Here is a 22,589-nt window from a genome sequence, read left to right as displayed (position 1 = left end):
TCACTACCTACCGCCCTCACTACCACCCACCCTCACTACCTACCGCCCTCACTACCTACCGCCCTCACTACCTACCGCCCTCACTACCAACCGCCCTCACTACCTACCGCCCTCACTACCTACCGCCCTCACTACCAACCGCCCTCACTACCTACCGCCCTCACTACCTACCGCCCTCGCTACCTACCGCCCTCGCTACCTACCGCCCTCGCTACCACCCACCCTCGCTACCACCCACCCTCGCTACCACCCACCCTCGCTACCACCCACCCTCGCTACCACCCACCCTCGCTACCACCCACCCTCGCTACCTACCGCCCTCACTACCTACCGCCCTCACTACCTACCGCCCTCACTACCAACCGCCCTCACTACCTACCGCCCTCACTACCTACCGCCCTCGCTACCTACCGCCCTCACTACCAACCGCCCTCACTACCTACCGCCCTCACTACCTACCGCCCTCGCTACCTACCGCCCTCGCTACCTACCGCCCTCGCTACCACCCACCCTCGCTACCACCCACCCTCGCTACCACCCACCCTCGCTACCACCCACCCTCGCTACCACCCACCCTCGCTACCACCCACCCTCGCTACCTACCGCCCTCACTACCTACCGCCCTCACTACCAACCACCCTCACTACCTACCGCCCTCACTACCACCCACCCTCACTACCTACCGCCCTCACTACCACCCACTACCTCCCTCGCTACCACCCACCCTCACTACCTACCGCCCTCACTACCAACCACCCTCACTACCTACCGCCCTCGCTACCACCCACCCTCACTACCTACCGCCCTCACTACCACCCACCCTCACTACCTACCGCCCTCGCTACCACCCACCCTCACTACCTACCGCCCTCACTACCTACCGCCCTCACTACCAACCGCCCTCGCTACCTACCGCCCTCACTACCACCCACCCTCACTACCTACCGCCCTCACTACCAACCGCCCTCGCTACCTACCGCCCTCACTACCAACCACCCTCACTACCTACCGCCCTCACTACCACCCACCCTCACTACCTACCGCCCTCACTACCAACCACCCTCACTACCTACCGCCCTCACTACCACCCACCCTCACTACCTACCGCCCTCACTACCAACCACCCTCACTACCTACCGCCCTCACTACCACCCACCCTCACTACCTACCGCCCTCACTACCACCCACCCTCACTACCTACCGCCCTCGCTACCACCCACCCTCACTACCTACCGCCCTCGCTACCACCCACCCTCACTACCTACCGCCCTCACTACCTACCACCCTCACTACCTACCGCCCTCGCTACCTACCGCCCTCACTACCACCCGCCCTCACTACCACCCACCCTCACTACCTACCGCCCTCACTACCAACCGCCCTCACTACCTACCGCCCTCACTACCAACCACCCTCACTACCTACCGCCCTCACTACCACCCACCCTCACTACCTACCGCCCTCACTACCACCCACCCTCACTACCTACCGCCCTCACTACCACCCACCCTCACTACCTACCGCCCTCGCTACCACCCACCCTCACTACCTACCGCCCTCGCTACCACCCACCCTCACTACCTACCGCCCTCGCTACCACCCACCCTCACTACCTACCGCCCTCGCTACCACCCACCCTCACTACCTACCGCCCTCGCTACCACCCACCCTCACTACCTACCGCCCTCGCTACCTACCGCCCTCACTACCTACCGCCCTCACTACCTACCGCCCTCACTACCTACCGCCCTCGCTACCACCCACCCTCACTACCTACCGCCCTCGCTACCTACCGCCCTCACTACCTACCGCCCTCACTACCTACCGCCCTCACTACCTACCGCCCTCACTACCTACCGCCCTCGCTACCTACCGCCCTCACTACCAACCGCCCTCGCTACCTACCGCCCTCACTACCAACCGCCCTCACTACCTACCGCCCTCACTACCAACCACCCTCACTACCAACCACCCTCACTACCTACCGCCCTCACTACCAACCCCCCTCACTACCTACCGCCCTCACTACCACCCACCCTCACTACCTACCGCCCTCGCTACCACCCACCCTCACTACCTACGGCCCTCACTACCTACCGCCCTCACTACCTACCGCCCTCACTACCTACCACCCTCACTACCTACCGCCCTCGCTACCACCCACCCTCACTACCTACCGCCCTCACTACCTACCGCCCTCACTACCTACCGCCCTCACTACCTACCGCCCTCACTACCAACCGCCCTCACTACCTACCGCCCTCACTACCTACCACCCTCACTACCTACCACCTCACAACACATTATATGATTTGGTCACTTAACAGACTCTTGATATTTCCAGTGGTTCAAAATACTTTATACTGAAACTCACCTCATCCACTACATGAACTGACTCTGTTTCCTCTCGTTACCTCAGTCAATATAGCAGCAGAGGTTAACTAACTGTTTCCTCTCGCTACCTCAGTCAATATAGCAGCAGAGGTTAACTAACTGTTTCCTCTCGCTACCTCAGTCAATATAGCAGCAGAGGTTAACTAACTGTTTCCTCTCGTTACCTCAGTCAATATAGCAGCAGAGGTTTTAACTAACTGTTTGCTCTCGTTACCTCAGTCAATATAGCAGCAGAGGTTAACTAACTGTTTCCTCTCGTTACCTCAGTCAATATAGCAGCAGAGGTTAACTAACTGTTTCCTCTCGTTACCTCAGTCAATATAGCAGCAGAGGTTAACTAACTGTCTGTTTCCTCGTTACCTCAGTCAATATAGCAGCAGAGGTTAACTAACTGTTTCCTCTCGTTACCTCAGTCAATATAGCAGCAGAGGTTAACTAACTGTTTCCTCTCGTTACCTCAGTCAATATAGCAGCAGAGGTTAACTAACTGTTTCCTCTCGTTACCTCAGTCAATATAGCAGCAGAGGTTAACTAACGGTCTGTTTCCTCTCGTTACCTCAGTCAATATAGCAGCAGAGGTTTTAACTAACTGTTTCCTCTCGTTACCTCAGTCAATATAGCAGCAGAGGTTAACTAACTGTTTCCTCTCGTTACCTCAGTCAATATAGCAGCAGAGGTTAACTAACTGTTTCCTCTCGCTACCTCAGTCAATATAGCAGCAGAGGTTAACTAACTGTTTCCTCTCGTTACCTCAGTCAATATAGCAGCAGAGGTTAACTAACTGTTTCTTCTCGTTACCTCAGTCAATATAGCAGCAGAGGTTAACTAACTGTTTCCTCTCGCTACCTCAGTCAATATAGCAGCAGAGGTTAACTAACTGTTTCCTCTCGCTACCTCAGTCAATATAGCAGCAGAGGTTAACTAACTGTTTCCTCTCGCTACCTCAGTCAATATAGCAGCAGAGGTTAACTAACTGTTTCCTCTCGTTACCTCAGTCAATATAGCAGCAGAGGTTAACTGTCTGTTTCCTCTCGCTACCTCAGTCAATATAGCAGCAGAGGTTAACTAACTGTCTGTTTCCTCTCGTTACCTCAGTCAATATAGCAGCAGAGGTTAACTAACTGTTTCCTCTCGCTACCTCAGTCAATATAGCAGCAGAGGTTAACTAACTGTTTCCTCTCGTTACCTCAGTCAATATAGCAGCAGAGGTTAACTAACGGTCTGTTTCCTCTCGTTACCTCAGTCAATATAGCAGCAGAGGTTAACTAACTGTCTGTTTCCTCTTGTTACCTCAGTCAATATAGCAGCAGAGGTTAACTAACTGTCTGTTTCCTCTCGTTACCTCAGTCAATATAGCAGCAGAGGTTAACTAACTGTCTGTTTCCTCTCGTTACCTCAGTCAATATAGCAGCAGAGGTTAACTAACTGTTTCCTCTCGCTACCTCAGTCAATATAGCAGCAGAGGTTAACTAACTGTTTCCTCTCGTTACCTCAGTCAATATAGCAGCAGAGGTTAACTAACGGTCTGTTTCCTCTCGTTACCTCAGTCAATATAGCAGCAGAGGTTAACTAACTGTCTGTTTCCTCTCGTTACCTCAGTCAATATAGCAGCAGAGGTTAACTAACTGTTTCCTCTCGTTACCTCAGTCAATATAGCAGCAGAGGTTAACTAACGGTCTGTTTCCTCTCGTTACCTCAGTCAATATAGCAGCAGAGGTTAACTAACTGTTTCCTCTCGTTACCTCAGTCAATATAGCAGCAGAGGTTAACTAACGGTCTGTTTCCTCTCGTTACCTCAGTCAATATAGCAGCAGAGGTTAACTAACTGTTTCCTCTCGTTAACTCAGTCAATATAGCAGCAGAGGTTAACTAACTGTCTGTTTCCTCGTTACCTCAGTCAATATAGCAGCAGAGGTTAACTAACTGTTTCCTCTCGTTACCTCAGTCAATATAGCAGCAGAGGTTAACTAACTGTTTCCTCTCGTTACCTCAGTCAATATAGCAGCAGAGGTTAACTAACTGTCTGTTTCCTCGTTACCTCAGTCAATATAGCAGCAGAGGTTAACTAACTGTTTCCTCTCGTTACCTCAGTCAATATAGCAGCAGAGGTTAACTAACTGTCTGTTTCCTCTCGTTACCTCAGTCAATATAGCAGCAGAGGTTAACTAACTGTTTCCTCTCGCTACCTCAGTCAATATAGCAGCAGAGGTTAACTAACTGTTTCCTCTCGTTACCTCAGTCAATATAGCAGCAGAGGTTAACTAACTGTTTCCTCTCGTTACCTCAGTCAATATAGCAGCAGAGGTTAACTAACTGTTTCCTCTCGTTACCTCAGTCAATATAGCAGCAGAGGTTAACTAACGGTCTGTTTCCTCTCGCTACCTCAGTCAATATAGCAGCAGAGGTTAACTAACTGTTTCCTCTCGTTAACTCAGTCAATATAGCAGCAGAGGTTAACTAACTGTTTCCTCTCGTTACCTCAGTCAATATAGCAGCAGAGGTTAACTAACTGTTTCTTCTCGTTACCTCAGTCAATATAGCAGCAGAGGTTAACTAACGGTCTGTTTCCTCTCGTTACCTCAGTCAATATAGCAGCAGAGGTTAACTAACTGTCTGTTTCCTCGTTACCTCAGTCAATATAGCAGCAGAGGTTAACTAACTGTTTCCTCTCGTTACCTCAGTCAATATAGCAGCAGAGGTTAACTAACTGTTTCCTCTCGTTACCTCAGTCAATATAGCAGCAGAGGTTAACTAACTGTCTGTTTCCTCGTTACCTCAGTCAATATAGCAGCAGAGGTTAACTAACTGTTTCCTCTCGTTACCTCAGTCAATATAGCAGCAGAGGTTAACTAACTGTTTCCTCTCGTTACCTCAGTCAATATAGCAGCAGAGGTTAACTAACTGTTTCCTCTCGCTACCTCAGTCAATATAGCAGCAGAGGTTAACTAACTGTTTCCTCTCGTTACCTCAGTCAATATAGCAGCAGAGGTTAACTAACTGTTTCCTCTCGTTACCTCAGTCAATATAGCAGCAGAGGTTAACTAACTGTCTGTTTCCTCTCGCTACCTCAGTCAATATAGCAGCAGAGGTTAACTAACTGTCTGTTTCCTCTCGTTACCTCAGTCAATATAGCAGCAGAGGTTAACTAACTGTCTGTTTCCTCTCGTTACCTCAGTCAATATAGCAGTAGAGGTTAACTGTCTGTTTCCTCTCGTTACCTCAGTCAATATAGCAGCAGAGGTTAACTAACTGTCTGTTTCCTCTCGTTACCTCAGTCAATATAGCAGCAGAGGTTAACTAACTGTCTGTTTCCTCTCGTTACCTCAGTCAATATAGCAGCAGAGGTTAACTAACTGTCTGTTTCCTCTCGTTACCTCAGTCAATATAGCAGCAGAGGTTAACTAACTGTCTGTTTCCTCGTTACCTCAGTCAATATAGCAGCAGAGGTTAACTAACTGTTTCCTCTCGCTACCTCAGTCAATATAGCAGCAGAGGTTAACTAACTGTCTGTTTCCTCTCGCTACCTCAGTCAATATAGCAGCAGAGGTTAACTAACTGTTTCCTCTCGTTACCTCAGTCAATATAGCAGCAGAGGTTAACTAACTGTTTCCTCTCGTTACCTCAGTCAATATAGCAGCAGAGGTTAACTAACTGTCTGTTTCCTCTCGTTACCTCAGTCAATATAGCAGCAGAGGTTAACTAACTGTTTCCTCTCGTTACCTCAGTCAATATAGCAGCAGAGGTTAACTAACTGTTTCCTCTCGTTACCTCAGTCAATATAGCAGCAGAGGTTAACTAACTGTCTGTTTCCTCTCGTTACCTCAGTCAATATAGCAGCAGAGGTTAACTAACTGTTTCCTCTCGTTACCTCAGTCAATATAGCAGCAGAGGTTAACTAACTGTTTCCTCTCGTTACCTCAGTCAATATAGCAGCAGAGGTTAACTGTCTGTTTCCTCTCGCTACCTCAGTCAATATAGCAGCAGAGGTTAACTGACTGTCTGTTTCCTCGTTACCTCAGTCAATATAGCAGCAGAGGTTAACTAACTGTTTCCTCTCGTTACCTCAGTCAATATAGCAGCAGAGGTTAACTAACTGTTTCCTCTCGTTACCTCAGTCAATATAGCAGCAGAGGTGAAAATCAAATCAAATTTTATTTGTCACACACATGTCATTTTGGTATTTGATTTTGAATTTTAAGACCTCTTGAAGTATATATAAAAATAAAAAAAATGTGGTGATCATTTTTGTCTGGCTTTACTGCTATTATCCCATACAAACACTTTGAATAACAGATTCACTACATGGAACAGATAGTAACCCCCCAAAAATCTAAAGGAAGTTTGTTGTGAAGTGTCTGTCCGTTATCTGAGAGATACTAGAAAGATCAGGATTGTTGTTGTTTTTTTGTTGTTGTTGTTTTTTTAACCCTGTACGAAGACAAATAAAAATGTCAGTCAAATTTTTCAGCGTACCTCCACTACTTTTTCTTTAGAGGGTAGATCAGCTTTAACGTTGCTGATAGATTGTGGCTTCCATCAATGTTATTGTCTACATCATTTCCAATCCCCCATACATTTTTTGTAAATGTACGGTACCGGTCAGGGGTTTTGACACACCTGCTCGTTCCCTTGTATTTAACCCTGTATTTAACCCCTTATTTAACCCCGTATTTAACCCTGTATTTAACACCTTATTTTTGGCACTAAACAGTCTCCATATATACTTCCATTCATTTTTTTCAAACTGGTACCCGAGGGACCTTCAAACAAGTCTAGAGCAAAACAACCGACATGTACGTGTTTGTGAGAGTCTCACCTTTCCATAGAGGGGTCATAACAAACACCGCTCTAGCTCCGTCACCTTTCCATAGAGGGGTCATAACAAACACCGCTCTAGCTCCGTCACCTTTCCATAGAGGGGTCATAACAAACACCGCTCTAGCTCCGTCACCTTTCCATAGAGGGGTCATAACAAACACCGCTCTAGCTCCGTCACCTTTCCGTAGAGGGGTCATAACAAACACCGCTCTAGCTCCGTCACCTTTCCGTAGAGGGGTCATAACAAACACCGCTCTAGCTCCGTCACCTTTCCGTAGAGGGGTCATAACAAACACCGCTCTAGCTCCGTCACCTTTCCGTAGAGGGGTCATAACAAACACCGCTCTAGCTCCGTCACCTTTCCGTAGAGGGGTCATAACAAACACCGCTCTAGCTCCGTCACCTTTCCGTAGAGGGGTCATAACAAACACCGCTCTAGCTCCGTCACCTTTCCGTAGAGGGGTCATAACAAACACCGCTCTAGCTCCGTCACCTTTCCGTAGAGGGGTCATAACAAACACCGCTCTAGCTCCGTCACCTTTCCGTAGAGGGGTCATAACAAACACCGCTCTAGCTCCGTCACCTTTCCATAGAGGGGTCATAACAAACACCGCTCTAGCTCCGTCACCTTTCCGTAGAGGGGCCATAACAAACACCGCTCTAGCTCCGTCACCTTTCCGTAGAGGGGTCATAACAAACACCGCTCTAGCTCCGTCACCTTTCCATAGAGGGGTCATAACAAACACCGCTCTAGCTCCGTCACCTTTCTCCGCAGATGTGGAAGTGTGACGTCAGCTGAAGTGAGCGATTTGAGACACGTCCGATGTAAAACAGATATCTCTATCTTAAACTGACCGATTTTTTTTATGGAGATGTTTTTATAATGCTAATTATATTTCCACGGGGGTGTCGGAAACTGACTGTTTCCTCTCATAGCAGCAGAGGTTAACTGATTGACTGACTGACCGTCCGTCTGTTTCTTCTTTCCACATCAGATAACATAGCAGCAGAGCTGGAGGCTAACCTGGGTCAACTGGAGGAGATAACAGGCAACCTGACCATCAAGAGAGCCTACGCCCTCGTCTCTCTCTCCTTCCTCCGCAAGCTACGCATCATCCGGGGAGAGACGCCGACCCAAGATGGGTAGGTCTTGTGTAGTAGTGTACTATATCAGACTAGGGTTTGAAACGTTGTCTGAATTAACATAGTACCTGGGAGACCAGTGTGTAGATTTATATGATTTGTTTTTGTTCTACTGCTTTAGGTCAGTTCATTTTCTCAACCTCTCTCTCTCTCTCTCTCTCTCTCTCTCTCTCTCTCTCTCTCTCTCTCTCTCTCTCTCTCTCTCTGTCTCTCTCTCTCTCTCTGTCTCTCTCTCTCTCTCTCTCTCTCTCTCTCTCTCTCTCTCTGTCTCTCTCTCTCTCTCTCTCTCTCTCTCTCTCTCTCTGTCTCTGTCTCTGTCTCTGTCTCTCTCTCTGTCTCTCTCTCTGTCTCTCTGTCTCTCTCTCTGTCTCTGTCTCTGTCTCTCTCTCTGTCTCTCTCTCTGTCTCTGTCTCTGTCTCTGTCTCTCTCTCTGTCTCTCTCTCTCTCTCTGTCTCTGTCTCTCTCTCTCTCTCTGTCTCTCTGTACTTTATCAGGAACTACTCGTTCTACGCTCTGGACAACCAGAACTTGCGTCAGCTGTGGGACTGGAACAAACACAACCTGACCATCCTTCAGGGACGCATGTTCTTCCTTCACAACTCCAAGCTGTGCATGTCTGAGATCCGCAAGATGGAGGTGGTGACGGGCACTAAGGAGAGAGGCATCAAGAATGAAATCGGCAGGACCGATGGAGACCAGGCTTCCTGTAAGACCAGCCAACGTGGAACTTTAGATAAACGTGATCATACTATGTGACCGACTGGCTCGAGGTGGTCTTATGTAGCAACATTTTAAATTGTTTTTTTTTGTTGCATTGGATAAAAGTAGAGACTCAGAGCTAGAAAATGGTATATCATTCACTATAGTTGATGAACAACAGGAAAGTAATTCTGCTTTGTACTTCACTTTTGAGAAAATGGCCCTTGGTACCTACTGGAGAGCTCTTCTTTGTCTACACTCGTTCAGCATCATTCACAACCTCTTAAGCTTTATCCCCACCCATCTCTTTAAGGATTCACATGTGAGCCCATGTGGTTGATCCGAGCGATCTAACCTAACAACGGTAGTCAAGCACCCAAACTAACTGGCTAACGTTGGCTAGCTTGCTAGCTACTTCCAGACATAAATGAGAGAACAGCTCAGTCTGACCATTTTACTCGCCCTAGCAGAGCTGGTTGGGTTGTCTTTTTGTTATCCAAAGTGATGGTGACTGCAACTGTGCTGCTGGCAACAATTTAATTACGCTTTTTTTGCCAACGTTTACTGACACGGTCCAAATTCAACGGGTGTTGAGCGTTCGTAAATTCATCTGTTATTCTGCGCTCTGGCACACTCAGATGAGAGTAGATGATCAAAGCGAATTTACCAGCTATGTCTATCGACAGTTGTCGCAGTGACCTCATAAACATTCTATTGAAATACAGTACCAGTCAAAAGTTTTGGACAGCTACTCATTCAAGGGTTTTTCTTCATTTTTACTATTTTCTACATTGTAGAAATGTAGAAAATAGAAAACAGTACAAATAAAGAAAAACCCTTTAATGAGTAGCTGTGCCCAACATTTTGACTGTTACTGCAGTTACTTGCATAGTGGAGTCTTTTGTTTAGACATGTAGCTAGCTAGCTAAACAATGAACCATAATCCCAACTCATAACATCACTACCCTGCATGAATCTGCAGGTAGTTAACCAAACAGGTTCAATGTTAGCTAGCTAACTTCAGGCAATAACTAGCAATGCAAATGGCTCTGAAATATGAATAATATAACTACACAGATTATACGCTTAACGTAAGCTAGGGAGCCAGCCAGTTTACATTAGCTAGCTAGCTAGCTAGCTAGCAATACACTAACTTAATGACTTTTTGACGAAATGAGAAACGTGTAATATCTGAAAATGTAGCTAGCTAGACTATCTTATACACTGAGGGATGCGTCTCCCTCTCTGTCACGGATGCCATGGTTGCCCTTAGTTTGAAGATTGTATCCGGAGACAGGTGTTTTATACAATAGCCTTCTGTGTTCTCATTTCGACTGCATCTGCATTTTTGCAGTCAAACGACTTGAGTTTTCTCCATAGCCGTCATACTCTAATTACACTGATTTCAAAACATTTCGGCCAAAAAGAACCTCATTTTGATAAATAAATAAAAAGTTTACGTTCAAATCGTTCTCCTGTGAAGAAGTGATGCGCGACATACGCCTAGTTTCCTGAAACGACTCACAAATAGTTGTCATGTAGCAGACACTTTTACCCAAGGCGTGACGTACAGTTAACATTTACTATCAAGTATTTAGTGATCCTTTATGGCTCAGTTTATAGAGCGTGGTGCTTGCAAACGCCAGGATGGTGCGTTAGATTCCCTCTTTGGGCCACCCATACGAAAATGGATGCTCGCATGACTGTAAGTTGCTTTGGATAAAAGTGGTCAGTAGGTCAGTCCTCCAATCTGTATTTACAGTGTAGCACTGGGCTGTTTCAGTTGCCTAGCATTTTTAGTTACCTCTTCTGCAATATTGCTTTTCTCCAACCTCCCTGATTCACCCTGATCACTCCTGTCCTTAAGCTCTGTCTGTCTCTTTTTCTTGGTCACCAGGTGAGACCCAGTTCCTGAATTTCACCACGGTGCGCACACAGTCGGACAAGATCCTCCTCAAGTGGGAACCCTTCTGGCCGCCGGACTATAGAGACCTACTGGGCTTCATGGTCCTCTACAAAGAGGCGTAAGTAAAAAACGATACATGAGTAAGTTATGCTCTTGCCCTGTGGGACAAGGTTACTATTTCCTAGAGATAGAGCTGCCCTGGTCAACTGTAACTGCTGTTATTGTGAAGTGGAAACATGTAGGGGCAACATCGTCTCAGCCGCGAAGTGGTAGGTCATACAAGCTCACAGAACGGACCGCTGAGTGCTGAAGCACGTAGCGCCTAAAAATCTGGGTTTGGCGAACGCCACCTGCCCGAATGCGTAGTGCCAACTGTAAAGTTTGGCGGGGGAGGAATGGGGCTGTTTTTCATGGTTCAGGGCTAGGCCCCTTAGTTCCAGTGATGGGAAATCTTAACGCTACAGCATACAATGACATTCTAGACAATTCTGTGCTTCCGACTTTGTGGCCACAGTTTGGGGAAGGCCCTTTCCTGTTTCAGCATGACAATGCCCCCATGCGCAAAGTGAGGTCCATACAGAAATGGTTTGTCAAGATTGGTGTGGAAGACCTTGACTGGCATGCACAGAACCCTGACCTCAACTCCATCAAACACCTTTGGGATGAATTGGAATGCCGACTGTGAGCCAGGCCTAATCGCCCAACATCAGTGCCCGACCTCACTAATGCTCTTGTGGCTGAAAGAAAGAAAATCCCTGAAGCAATGTTCCAACATCTAGTAGAAAGCATTCCCCCGAAGAGTGGAGGCTGTTATAGCAGCAAGGGGGCATATATATCCCACCCACTAGGGTGCAAGGCCTCCTCAGACGATCTCGCAGGTGAAGAAGCCAGATGTGGAGGTCCTGGGCTGGTGTGGTTACACGTGGTCTGCGGTTGTCAGGCCGGTTGCATGTACTGACAAATTCTCTACAACAACGTGGAAGTGGCTTATGGTAGAGAAATAAATATTCTACAGTCAGCATGCCAATTGCACGCTCCCTCGACTTGAGACATCGGTGGCTTTGTTGTGTGACAAAACTGCACATTTTAGAGTGGCCTTTTATTGTCTTCAGCACAAGGTGTAATGATCATGCTGTTTAATCAGCTTCTTTATATGCCACACCTGTCAGGTGGATGGATTATCTTGGCAAAGAAATGCTCACTGAAAGGGATGTAAACACATTTATACCCAAAATTTGAGAGAAATAAGCTTTTTGGCGTATGGAAATATTTCTGGGAACTTTTATTTCAGCTCATGAAACATGGGACCAACACTTTACCTGTTGTTTATATTTTTGTCCAGTATAATTACAAATAATTAGCAAATTGACTGCATATTGACCACAAGAAGCCCAAACCGATATGTTTGACTAAAACAATCCTTTTAAACCTTGCTTACATTTGTATACGATCACGTGTCTCTCTCTTATGTCTGAGAATATTTGGGAACAGATTTCTTCAATTAAAATCACTTGGAGCTGATTTCAATGGTGTTTAGTTTTTTTTATGTCCAACAACAAAAAAATGTTTTGCTCAGAAAACTTGGGGGGGCCAATAGCTTGGTGGGGCCCAAACCCTGCTGTAAGGTGTCAAAAGTGTTGAATCGAAAAGGTGTGTACTTTATATAGGAGGTTCCATGACTATGTAGATAGGGCAGCAGTCTCTAAGGTGTAGATTAGAGTAGCGGGTGGTAGCCGGCTAGTAACAGTAACAGTCGTGTCTCTACTATTAGTATGTCAGTGTCTTTCTGTCCTCTCCATCTCCAGGCCTTATAAGAACGTGACAGAGTTTGATGGCCAGGACGCGTGCGGCTCTAACAGCTGGGTGATAGCTGACGTCGACCCTCCACCCCGGGCCACGGAAGGGAAGGAGCAGACGGAGCCTGGCTTCCTCATCCATCCTATGAAGCCCTGGACCCAGTACGCCATCATGGTCAAGACCCAGCTCTCTGCCTCAGACGAACACCAGGTCCACGGGGCCAAGAGCGAAATCATCTACATCCGCACCAATGCCACCAGTGAGTCACAAACACAGTCCTCCGTCCTTACAACATTCTACTACTGAGTCACAAACACAGTCCTCCGTCCTTACAACATTCTACTACTGAGTCACAAACACAGTCCTCCGTCCTTACAACATTCTACTAGTGAGTCACAAACACAGTCCTCCGTCCTTACAACATTCTACTACTGAGTCACAAACACAGTCCTCCGTCCTTACAACATTCTACTAGTGAGTCACAAACACAGTCCTCCGTCCTTACAACATTCTACTACTGAGTCACAAACACAGTCCTCCGTCCTTACAACATTCTACTAGTGAGTCACAAACACAGTCCTCCGTCCTTACAACATTCTACTAGTGAGTCACAAACACAGTCCTCCGTCCTTACAACATTCTACTAGTGAGTCACAAACACAGTCCTCCGTCCTTACAACATTCTACTAGTGAGTCACAAACACAGTCCTCCGTCCTTACAACATTCTACTAGTGAGTCACAAACACAGTCCTCCGTCCTTACAACATTCTACTACTGAGTCACAAACACAGTCCTCCGTCCTTACAACATTCTACTAGTGAGTCACAAACGCAGTCCTCCGTCCTTACAACATTCTACTACTGAGTCACAAACACAGTCCTCCGTCCTTACAACATTCTACTACATTATTGTTGTCTGATAAAATTTCACAATTATTATTTTCATCAAGACCATAAACATTTTCACGCTGACAAAAAAGTTCATCTCTAATGTTGTTGTATTACCCACAGTAAAGATCATCCCTAATGGTATTGTATATAACCCACAGTAAAGATCATCCCTAATGGTATTGTATATAACCCACAGTAAAGATCATCCCTAATGGTATTGTATATAACCCACAGTAAAGATCATCCCTAATGGTATTGTATATAACCCACAGTAATAATCATCCCTAATGGTATTGTATATAACCCACAGTAAAGATCATCCCTAATGGTATTGTATATAACCCACAGTAAAGATCATCCCTAATGGTATTGTATATAACCCACAGTAAAGATCATCCCTAATGGTATTGTATATAACCCACAGTAAAGATCATCCCTAATGGTATTGTATATAACCCACAGTAAAGATCATCCCTAATGGTATTGTATATAACCCACAGTAATAATCATCCCTAATGGTATTGTATATAACCCACAGTAAAGATCATCCCTAATGGTATTGTATATAACCCACAGTAAAGATCATCCCTAATGGTATTGTATATAACCCACAGTAAAGATCATCCCTAATGGTATTGTATATAACCCACAGTAAAGATCATCCCTAATGGTATTGTATATAACCCACAGTAATAATCATCCCTAATGGTATTGTGTATATAACCCACAGTAAAGGTCATCCCTAATGGTATTGTATATAACCCACATAAAGCAAGGTATGAGCTTCTGTTTCAATGGAACCATCGTGACTGAAAGTACAGACACAGTTACCAAGGGGAGTGTTCGTGTATCGACCAGTCTCAATAGCGAGAGGGGCCACTCCACATTTAGAAAAATACCTTTGAATATGGATGAAACGGTACACAGGGTTCTGCCCCAAAAGGTCATTTTTAAAAGGCAGTAGGTGAGCATTTTGCTACTTTCCGGTTGGTTTATCAGTTGGTACCACTTTAGTTCATTGCTCTCTAAAAGTGCTTATTCAAAAGCATTACGGTAATTTCTAGAAAACACTCTGTCCGTATCAGTGAGGCGAGCCATATAGGCGGAGTTTAAAGAGGCTTTGACATGGTACTGTAAATAAAACATATTTGCATTTGCAACATCACAAGCCCATAAAATGACATGTTTACATAGACGTTCATTTGGCATGCTGCAAAATCTCTGCCAATTAAAAAAAAAAAAAAAAAAAAAAATGCATTGGTGATGCCATGGAATTTTCCAGCCCATATAATTTTGAATAGCAGCATTTGACATGTATTTACCCACACCAAGGTCAAATCTGCAGCACTGTTAAAAACACAGTTAACACCAGTATAATTTGTCCCCATACTGTTCCAGCAGACATAATACTAGGTAGCACCTATGAATCAAACCGTTTTAGTGAAACATTTTAAAAGGTAGGCCAACCATGACTTTACTCTTTACAATGATGACACTAAGGGCACAATTTACATGGTTAGCTATGTACTTAACAGACACAATGTAATCCTAGATAACAGACTGTAGAAAGCTGTCTGTTATCCACCAATAGGTCCCCTCCAGCCCCAGTCTGACAATAATCCCTACTCTCTAACTCCTAGCAATGTTGATCTTGTTGTTATTTCAGAGCCGTCGGTGCCTCTGGACCCCATCTCCTCGTCCAACTCGTCCTCTCAAATCATCCTGAAGTGGAAACCCCCCACGGATCCCAACGGGAACATCACTCACTACCTGGTGTACTGTCAACAGCAGCCTGAGGACAGCGACCTCTACAAATTTGACTACTGTCAGAAAGGTGAGACACAGACGATTGTCATTATTCACATGATTATTTCATATTACAGTTTAAGAAAATATCAATAAATCGTGTCAGATGATCTCATGGGTCTTGTCTGATGATTCGTTGACCAATGAGAACGGGATTTGTGGGTCATCCCCTATTTTGGTGCAGATGTGACATTTGGGACCATTGGGATTCAGTAAAAAAATAAAATAATTAAATTTAACTTTATTTAGTTGGGATGTGACAGTTGGGATTCTAACTGTCTTTTGTCTGTCTGTCTGTAGGAATGAAGCTGCCGTCGCGGGCTCCTACCCACCTGGACACTGAGGAGGAACAGAAATGGAACCAAACAGACGAGCCTGGGCCAGGGAGCCGCTGCTGTTCCTGCCCCAAAACAGAGACCCAGCTCAAGAAGGAGGCCGACGAGTCTGAGTACCGCAAGGCCTTTGAAAACTACATCCACAACGAAGTGTTTGAACCCAGGTAGGATTATAAGCAGAGTTACACTACATGATCAAAAGTATGTGGACACCTGCTCGTAAAACATCTCATTCCAAAATCAGGGTCATTTACATGGAGCTGGTCCCCCCTTTGCTGCTGCAACAGCTTCCACTCTTCTGGGAAGTCTTTCCATTGGATGGTGGAACATTGCTGCGGGGACTTGCTTCCATTCAGCCACGAGAGCATTAGTGAGGTCGGGCACTGATGTTGGGCGAATAGACCTGGCTCGTAGTCGGCATTCCAATTCATCCCAAGGTGTTCGATGGGATTGAGGTCAGGGCTCTGTACAGGCCAGTTAAGTTCTTCCACGCCAATCTCGACAAACCATTTCTGTATGGACCTCGCTTTGTGCACAGGGGCATTGTCATGCTGAAACAGGAAAGGGCCCTCCCCAAACTGTTGCCACAAAGTTGGAAGCCCAGAATTGTCTAGAATGTCATTGTATGCTTTAGCGTTAAGATTTCCCATCACTGGAACTAAGGGACCTAGCCCGAACCATGAAAAACAACCCCAGACCATTATTCCTTCTCCACCAAACTTTACAGTTGGCACTATGCATTGGGGCAGGTAGCAGTCTCCTGGCATTCGCCAGACCCGGATTCGTCCGCCAGATGGTGAAGCGTGATTCTTCACTTCAGAGAAAGCATTTCCACTGCTCCAGAGTCCAATGGCGGTGAGCTTTACACGCGAGCTTTGACAGTGCCACGTTGAAAGTCACCTAGCTCTTTAGTAAGGTCATTCTACTGCCAATGTTTGTCTATGGAGATTGCATGGCAGTGTGCTCGATTTTATACACCTGTCAGCAAAGGATGTGGCTGAAATAGCCAAATCCACTCATTTGAAGGGGTGTCCACATACTTTTGTGTATTGAGTGTATGATTTTAGCAGAGTTACATCCACAAAGTGTTGACATCAGGTATGAGAACAGTAGAGACACCTTCATAACAAAGTGTTGAGATCAGGTATGAGAACAGTAGAGACACCTTCATAACAAAGTGTTGAGATCAGGTATGAGAACAGTACTAGCATCACAGTTTGGCGTTGGAGTAAAGGCATAACAGTTGATTATACCTCCAGAAATGACCCCAGAGCTCAGGCAACCGTGCGAGAAACTGAGGACGACCAGCTACTGTACGCTCCTAACAAGGCCTATTCAGTTAATATAAGGGAAGTATGTCAGACAGTCTGATGGCAGGTAGGCCCTGAACACAGCTGATCTCTCATTCCTCCAGAACAACACCTGCTGTAAGCAACTCTTCTGATAATGGGTAAGCCAATGGCGTTCAAGTGCTGGTGTTAATGCCCAGCCCCCCACTCACCTTGTCAGCCAATCAGAGCACAACAACCAGCAGCTCTATGTCAGTGGTGGTATGCGTAATTTGATGCACTAATTCGTTGGGGGGGGGGGGGGGGGTGTGACTATACTAGCTCAACCCCACCTCCTCTCTGTGCTTCCAATCCTGTGTTTGTGTTAATTCACAACTATCAATGTTCTCGCCTTGGTGGAGAGCTCTGGGAAAATGTCTCTCCCTCTGTGTGACAATTGAAATGCCTGCTCAACCCAAGCGTGATGATGGAGCGTCAACGCTGTGAAGAAGACCGTGGTTTAATTAGCGAAAGCCTCTATGAGTTCTGTTCCCCTTTTGATCGTAATTCCAGGAATATGTGAGAAGAGATTCATTGTGTAGCGGTATGTTGCGTCGGCACCAGAGGCTCTTTGGCAGGTGGACTAGCAAGCAGAGCTGGCTTTCAGACGCGCTGTTGACAGGCCCCTGGGGTGACACACACACACACACACACACCCTCCCCGTTTAACCACAGGAAAGCATGTGTATCATAAATGCTGAGAGTGATTTCCCATGCCACCTATCTGAGTCGGTCTCTTCTGCTCTGCCGCGGTTTCAAGCGGTGTGGTCCGGCCTTGGCCCTTCTGCTTTAACTCTCCAGTCACAAGAGATGTTATCAGTGTGTTTCTACTACAGCCGAGCTATAATTTAGTAGCTAGCTGGCGGGGAGATTACAGTGTCTGGGCCCTGACTGTGAGTGGTCTGTAGCTGTTATTCACACAGTCACAGGAACACTGTGCTCCGTCCCTCCCTCAGGCAGGGGCCCCGCTCTCCCTTTGTCCCTGGATGTGTGTGTGTTCTAGCGTGCTATCAAGCTAGCCCCAACCCTGTGTGACGTGTGTGTCCCTGTTTACGCTCTGTTCCGGAACCCAGCTGCAGAGGGGGAGGAGGGGGTTGTCTGGTGCCCCCCCCCCCCATCCCACCTACACCCCCCTTTCCCATGGGAGTGATTATTGTACCCATTACCATCCGTTCATGCAGACTGCCGCCCTGCCGTTTAGACTGCTACACACATACTGTTCAGACCTCCACACATAAACTAACACGATTTAGATCTACACACACACACACACACACACACACACACACACACACACACACACACACACACACACACACACACACACACACACACACACACACACACACACACACACACACAAGACCTCAGCTGGGGTTTAACCCTGTGTCTGAGTGGAAGACATGGTAATTATGGTATAGGAAGTGAACAAGGAGTGCAGACAGACAACAGTACCAGACTAGTTAACTCCTCATTCCCCCCCTTCCCTCTAAACCTTACTGGTGCTGCGATGTCCGGCCGAGCGATACAGGTCCGGCAGAGCGACACAGGTCCGTCAGAGCGACACATGTCCGTCAGAGCGAGACAGGTCCGGCAGAGCGAGACAGGTCCGGCAGAGCGAGACAGGTCCGAGACAGACAGAGCGAGACAGACAACAGTAGAGTGAATATATATACAGTGGGGAGAACAAGTATTTGATACACTGCCGATTTTGCAGGTTTTCCTACTTACAAAGCACGTAGAGGTCTGTCATTTTTATCATAGGTACACTTCTACTGTGAGAGTCGGAATCTAAAACAAAAATCCAGAAAATCACATTGTATGATTTTTAAGTAATTAATTTGCATTTTATTGCATGACATAAGTATTTGATCACCTACCAACCAGTAAGAATTCCGGCTCTCACAGACCTGTTAGTTTTTCTTTAAGAAGCCCTCCTGTTCTCCACTCATTACCTGTATTAACTGCAACTGTTTGAACTCGTTACCTGTATAAAAGACACCTGTCCACACACTCAATCAAACAGACTCCAACCTCTCCACAATGGCCAAGACCAGAGAGCTGTGTAAGGACATCAGGGATAAAATTGTAGACCTACACAAGGCTGGGATGGGCTACAGGACAATAGGCAAGCAGCTTGGTGAGAAGGCAACAACTGTTGGTGCAATTATTAGAAAATATATATATGACGCTTTTATCCGAAGTGGCATCCATTTTGCGTATGGGTGGTCCTGGGAATCGAACCCACTGTCCCAGTGTTGCAAGCACCATGCTCTACTGACTGAGCTACAGAGGACCACGTGCATGGATAGACTGTTTGTAACCCACCGTGACCCAGTACTGAACCTGTTTCAGACCTGGCTAGTTCTGTTTTGATGCCATTTTGGGTGACTCCAGTCAGTGGAGGTCTGTTGTTCTACTGTCTGTATTTATCTGGTAGTGTAGTGACATGGCCAACATGGGTGAGTGTGTTCAGTGGCGCCGTCTGTCTGTCTGTGGCGCCGTCTGTCTGTCTGTGGCGCCGTCTGTCTGTCTGTGGCGCCGTCTGTCTGTCTGTGGCGCCGTCTGTCTGTCTGTGGCGCCGTCTGTCTGTCGGTGGCGCCGTCTGTCTGTCGGTGGTGCTGTCTGGTGCTCTCTGTCAGTGGCGATGTCAGTCTGTCTGTGGGGCCCTCTGTCCGTCTGTGGTGGTGTCCGTCTGTGGTGGTGTCTGTCTGTGGTGGTGTCTGTCTGTGGTGGTGTCTGTCTGTGGTGGTGTCTGTCTGTGGTGGTGTCTGTCTGTGGTGGTGTCTGTCTGTGGTGGTGTCTGTCTGTGGTGGTGTCTGTGTCTGTCTGTGGGGCAGTCTCTGTCTGTGGGGCAGTCTCTGTCTGTGGGGCAGTCTCTGTCTGTGGGGCAGTCTCTGTCTGTGGGGCAGTCTCTGTCTATGGGGCAGTCTCTGTCTGTGGGGCAGTCTCTGTCTGTGGGGCAGTCTCTGTCTGTGGGGCAGTCTCTGTCTGTGGGGCAGTCTCTGTCTGTGGGGCAGTCTCTGTCTGTGGGGCAGTCTCTGTCTGTGGGGCAGTCTCTGTCTGTCTGTCTGTCTGTCTGTCTGTCTGTCTGTGGGGCAGTCTCTGTCTGTCTGTCTGTGGGGCAGTCTCTGTCTGTCTGTCTGTCTGTCTGTCTGTCTGTCTGTCTGTCTGTCTGTCTGTCTGTCTGTCTGTCTGTCTGTCTGTCTGTGGGGCAGTCTCTGTCTGTCTGTGGGGCAGTCTCTGTCTGTCTGTCTGTCTGTGGGGCAGTCTCTGTCTGTCTGTCTGTCTGTGGGGCAGTCTCTGTCTGTCTGTCTGTCTGTCAGTCTGTGGGGCAGTCTCTGTCTGTCTGTCTGTGGGGCAGTCTCTGTCTGTGGGGCAGTCTCTGTCTGTGGGGCAGTCTCTGTCTGTGGGGCAGTCTGTCTGTGGGGCAGTCTGTCTGTCTGTGGGGCAGTCTGTCTGTCTGTGGGGCAGTCTGTCTGTCTGTGGGGCAGTCTGTCTGTCTGTGGGGCAGTCTCTGTCTGTCTGTCTGTCTGTGGGGCAGTCTCTGTCTGTCTGTCTGTCTGTGGGGCAGTCTCTGTCTGTCTGTCTGTGGGGCAGTCTCTGTCTGTCTGTCTGTGGGGCAGTCTCTGTCTGTCTGTCTGTGGGGCTGTGGTGCTGTCTGTCTATCAATGCATCACCCACACTGTCACAGCCAGTGTTCTGAAGACTCCCTGTGACATCATAACTGTGGGCTCAGCCAGGCAGCCAGCATTCTGTGGATTCTCTGTGACATCATAACTGTGGGCTCAGCCAGGCAGCCAGCGTTCTGAGGATTCCCTGTGACATCATAACTGTGGGCTCAGCCAGGCAGCCAGCGTTCTGAAGACTCCCTGTGACAACATAACTGTGGGCTCAGCCAGGCAGCCAGCGTTCTGAGGATTCCCTGTGACATCATAACTGTGGGCTCAGGCAGGCAGCCAGCGTTCTGAAGACTCCCTGTGACATCATAACTGTGGGCTCAGCCAGGCAGCCAGCGTTCTGAGGATTCCCTGTGACATCATAACTGTGGGCTCAGCCAGGCAGCCAGCGTTCTGAGGATTCCCTGTGACATCATAACTGTGGGCTCAGCCAGGCAGCCAGCGTTCTGAGGATTCCCTGTGACATCATAACTGGGCTCAGCCAGGCAGCCCGCGTTCTGAGGATTTCCTGTGACATCATAACTGTGGGCTCAGCCAGGCAGCCAGCGTTCTGAAGACTCCCTGTGACATAACTGTGGGCTCAGCCAGGCAGCCAGCGTTCTGAGGATTCCCTGTGACATCATAACTGTGGGCTCAGCCAGGCAGCCAGCATTCTGAAGAATCCCTGTGACATCATAACTGTGGGCTCAGCCAGGCAGCCAGCGTTCTGAGGATTCCCTGTGACATCATAACTGTGGGCTCAGCCAGGCAGCCAGCGTTCTGAAGACTCCCTGTGACATCATAACTGTGGGCTCAGCCAGGCAGCCAGCATTCTGAAGATTCCCTGTGACATCATAACTGTGGGCTCAGCCAGGCAGCCAGCATTCTGAAGAATCCCTGTGACATCATAACTGTGGGCTCAGCCAGGCAGCCAGCGTTCTGAGGATTCCCTGTGACATCATAACTGTGGGCTCAGCCAGGCAGCCAGCGTTCTGAAGACTCACGGTGACAGATAGATAAAGCCACTCTATGCTGATGTCACCCTGCCTGCTGAGGAAGAAGTTGCCTTAGTCTAACCACGTGATCTGATCTAGCATCAGATTACCACGGGATCTGATCTAGCATCAGATTACCACGGGATCTGATCTAGCCTAGCATCAGATTACCACGGGATCTGATCTAGCCTAGCATCAGATTACCACGGGATCTGATCTAGCATCAGATTACCACGGGATCTGATCAAGCATCAGATTACCACGGGATCTGATCAAGCATCAGATTACCACGGGATCTGATCTTGCATCAGATTACCACGGGATCTGATCTAGCATCAGATTTCCACGGGATCTGATCTAGCATCAGATTACCACGGGATCTGATCTAGCATCAGATTACCACGGGATCTGATCTAGCATCAGATTACCACGGGATCTGATCTAGCATCAGATTACCACGGGATCTGATCTAGCATCAGATTACCATCCCACAATTTGATCCTCAACTATTAGGAAGATAAGAAAAGAAAAAACTGGTATTGGACCCAGGGGGAAGTTGGATCTTCCCTCTACTCTCTGTAGTAGTAGAGTCATACTTGCTTGTTTATCTGCATCCCCATTAAGCAGCAGCTACTCTTCCTGGGGGGTCCACATAAAAACACAGGACATGACAAGTAACTAAGCACTTGATACACTGACAGACAAGAACAGACAAGAACAGTCACACAAAATAAAAAATACAACGATATACAAACAATACAACTAAACTGTAGCTGCCATAGAAATAGATGATATTTATATGGTTTCTCCTCTATCAG

At 47.4% G+C, this 22,589-nt stretch overlaps 1 protein-coding gene across 4 annotated transcripts in view; it reads left to right on the top strand.

Moving 5' to 3' along the window:
• Positions 1–22,589, top strand: part of LOC139541620 (insulin receptor-like) — a 206,184-nt gene that overhangs the window by 158,741 nt on the left and 24,854 nt on the right. For 3 of the 4 annotated variants that reach the window (XR_011668371.1, XM_071346445.1, XM_071346447.1), the window contains 7 exons: positions 8,208–8,355; positions 8,850–9,061; positions 10,952–11,078; positions 12,766–13,016; positions 15,315–15,482; positions 15,755–15,953; positions 17,204–17,239. Coding sequence is in view for 3 of the 4 variants with exons in the window: in XM_071346445.1 (XP_071202546.1) it covers positions 8,208–8,355; positions 8,850–9,061; positions 10,952–11,078; positions 12,766–13,016; positions 15,315–15,482; positions 15,755–15,953; positions 17,204–17,239 (1,141 nt within the window). In the remaining variant the exon portion in view is untranslated. The remainder of the gene's footprint in view (positions 1–8,207; positions 8,356–8,849; positions 9,062–10,951; positions 11,079–12,765; positions 13,017–15,314; positions 15,483–15,754; positions 15,954–17,203; positions 17,240–22,589) is intronic. The other variant, XM_071346446.1, reaches the window with a different exon arrangement.

The sequence above is a fragment of the Salvelinus alpinus genome, chromosome 16 (assembly GCF_045679555.1).
Source record: "Salvelinus alpinus chromosome 16, SLU_Salpinus.1, whole genome shotgun sequence".
Taxonomy (NCBI): domain Eukaryota; kingdom Metazoa; phylum Chordata; class Actinopteri; order Salmoniformes; family Salmonidae; genus Salvelinus; species Salvelinus alpinus.
This window is presented reverse-complemented; position numbering and strand designations above follow the sequence as displayed.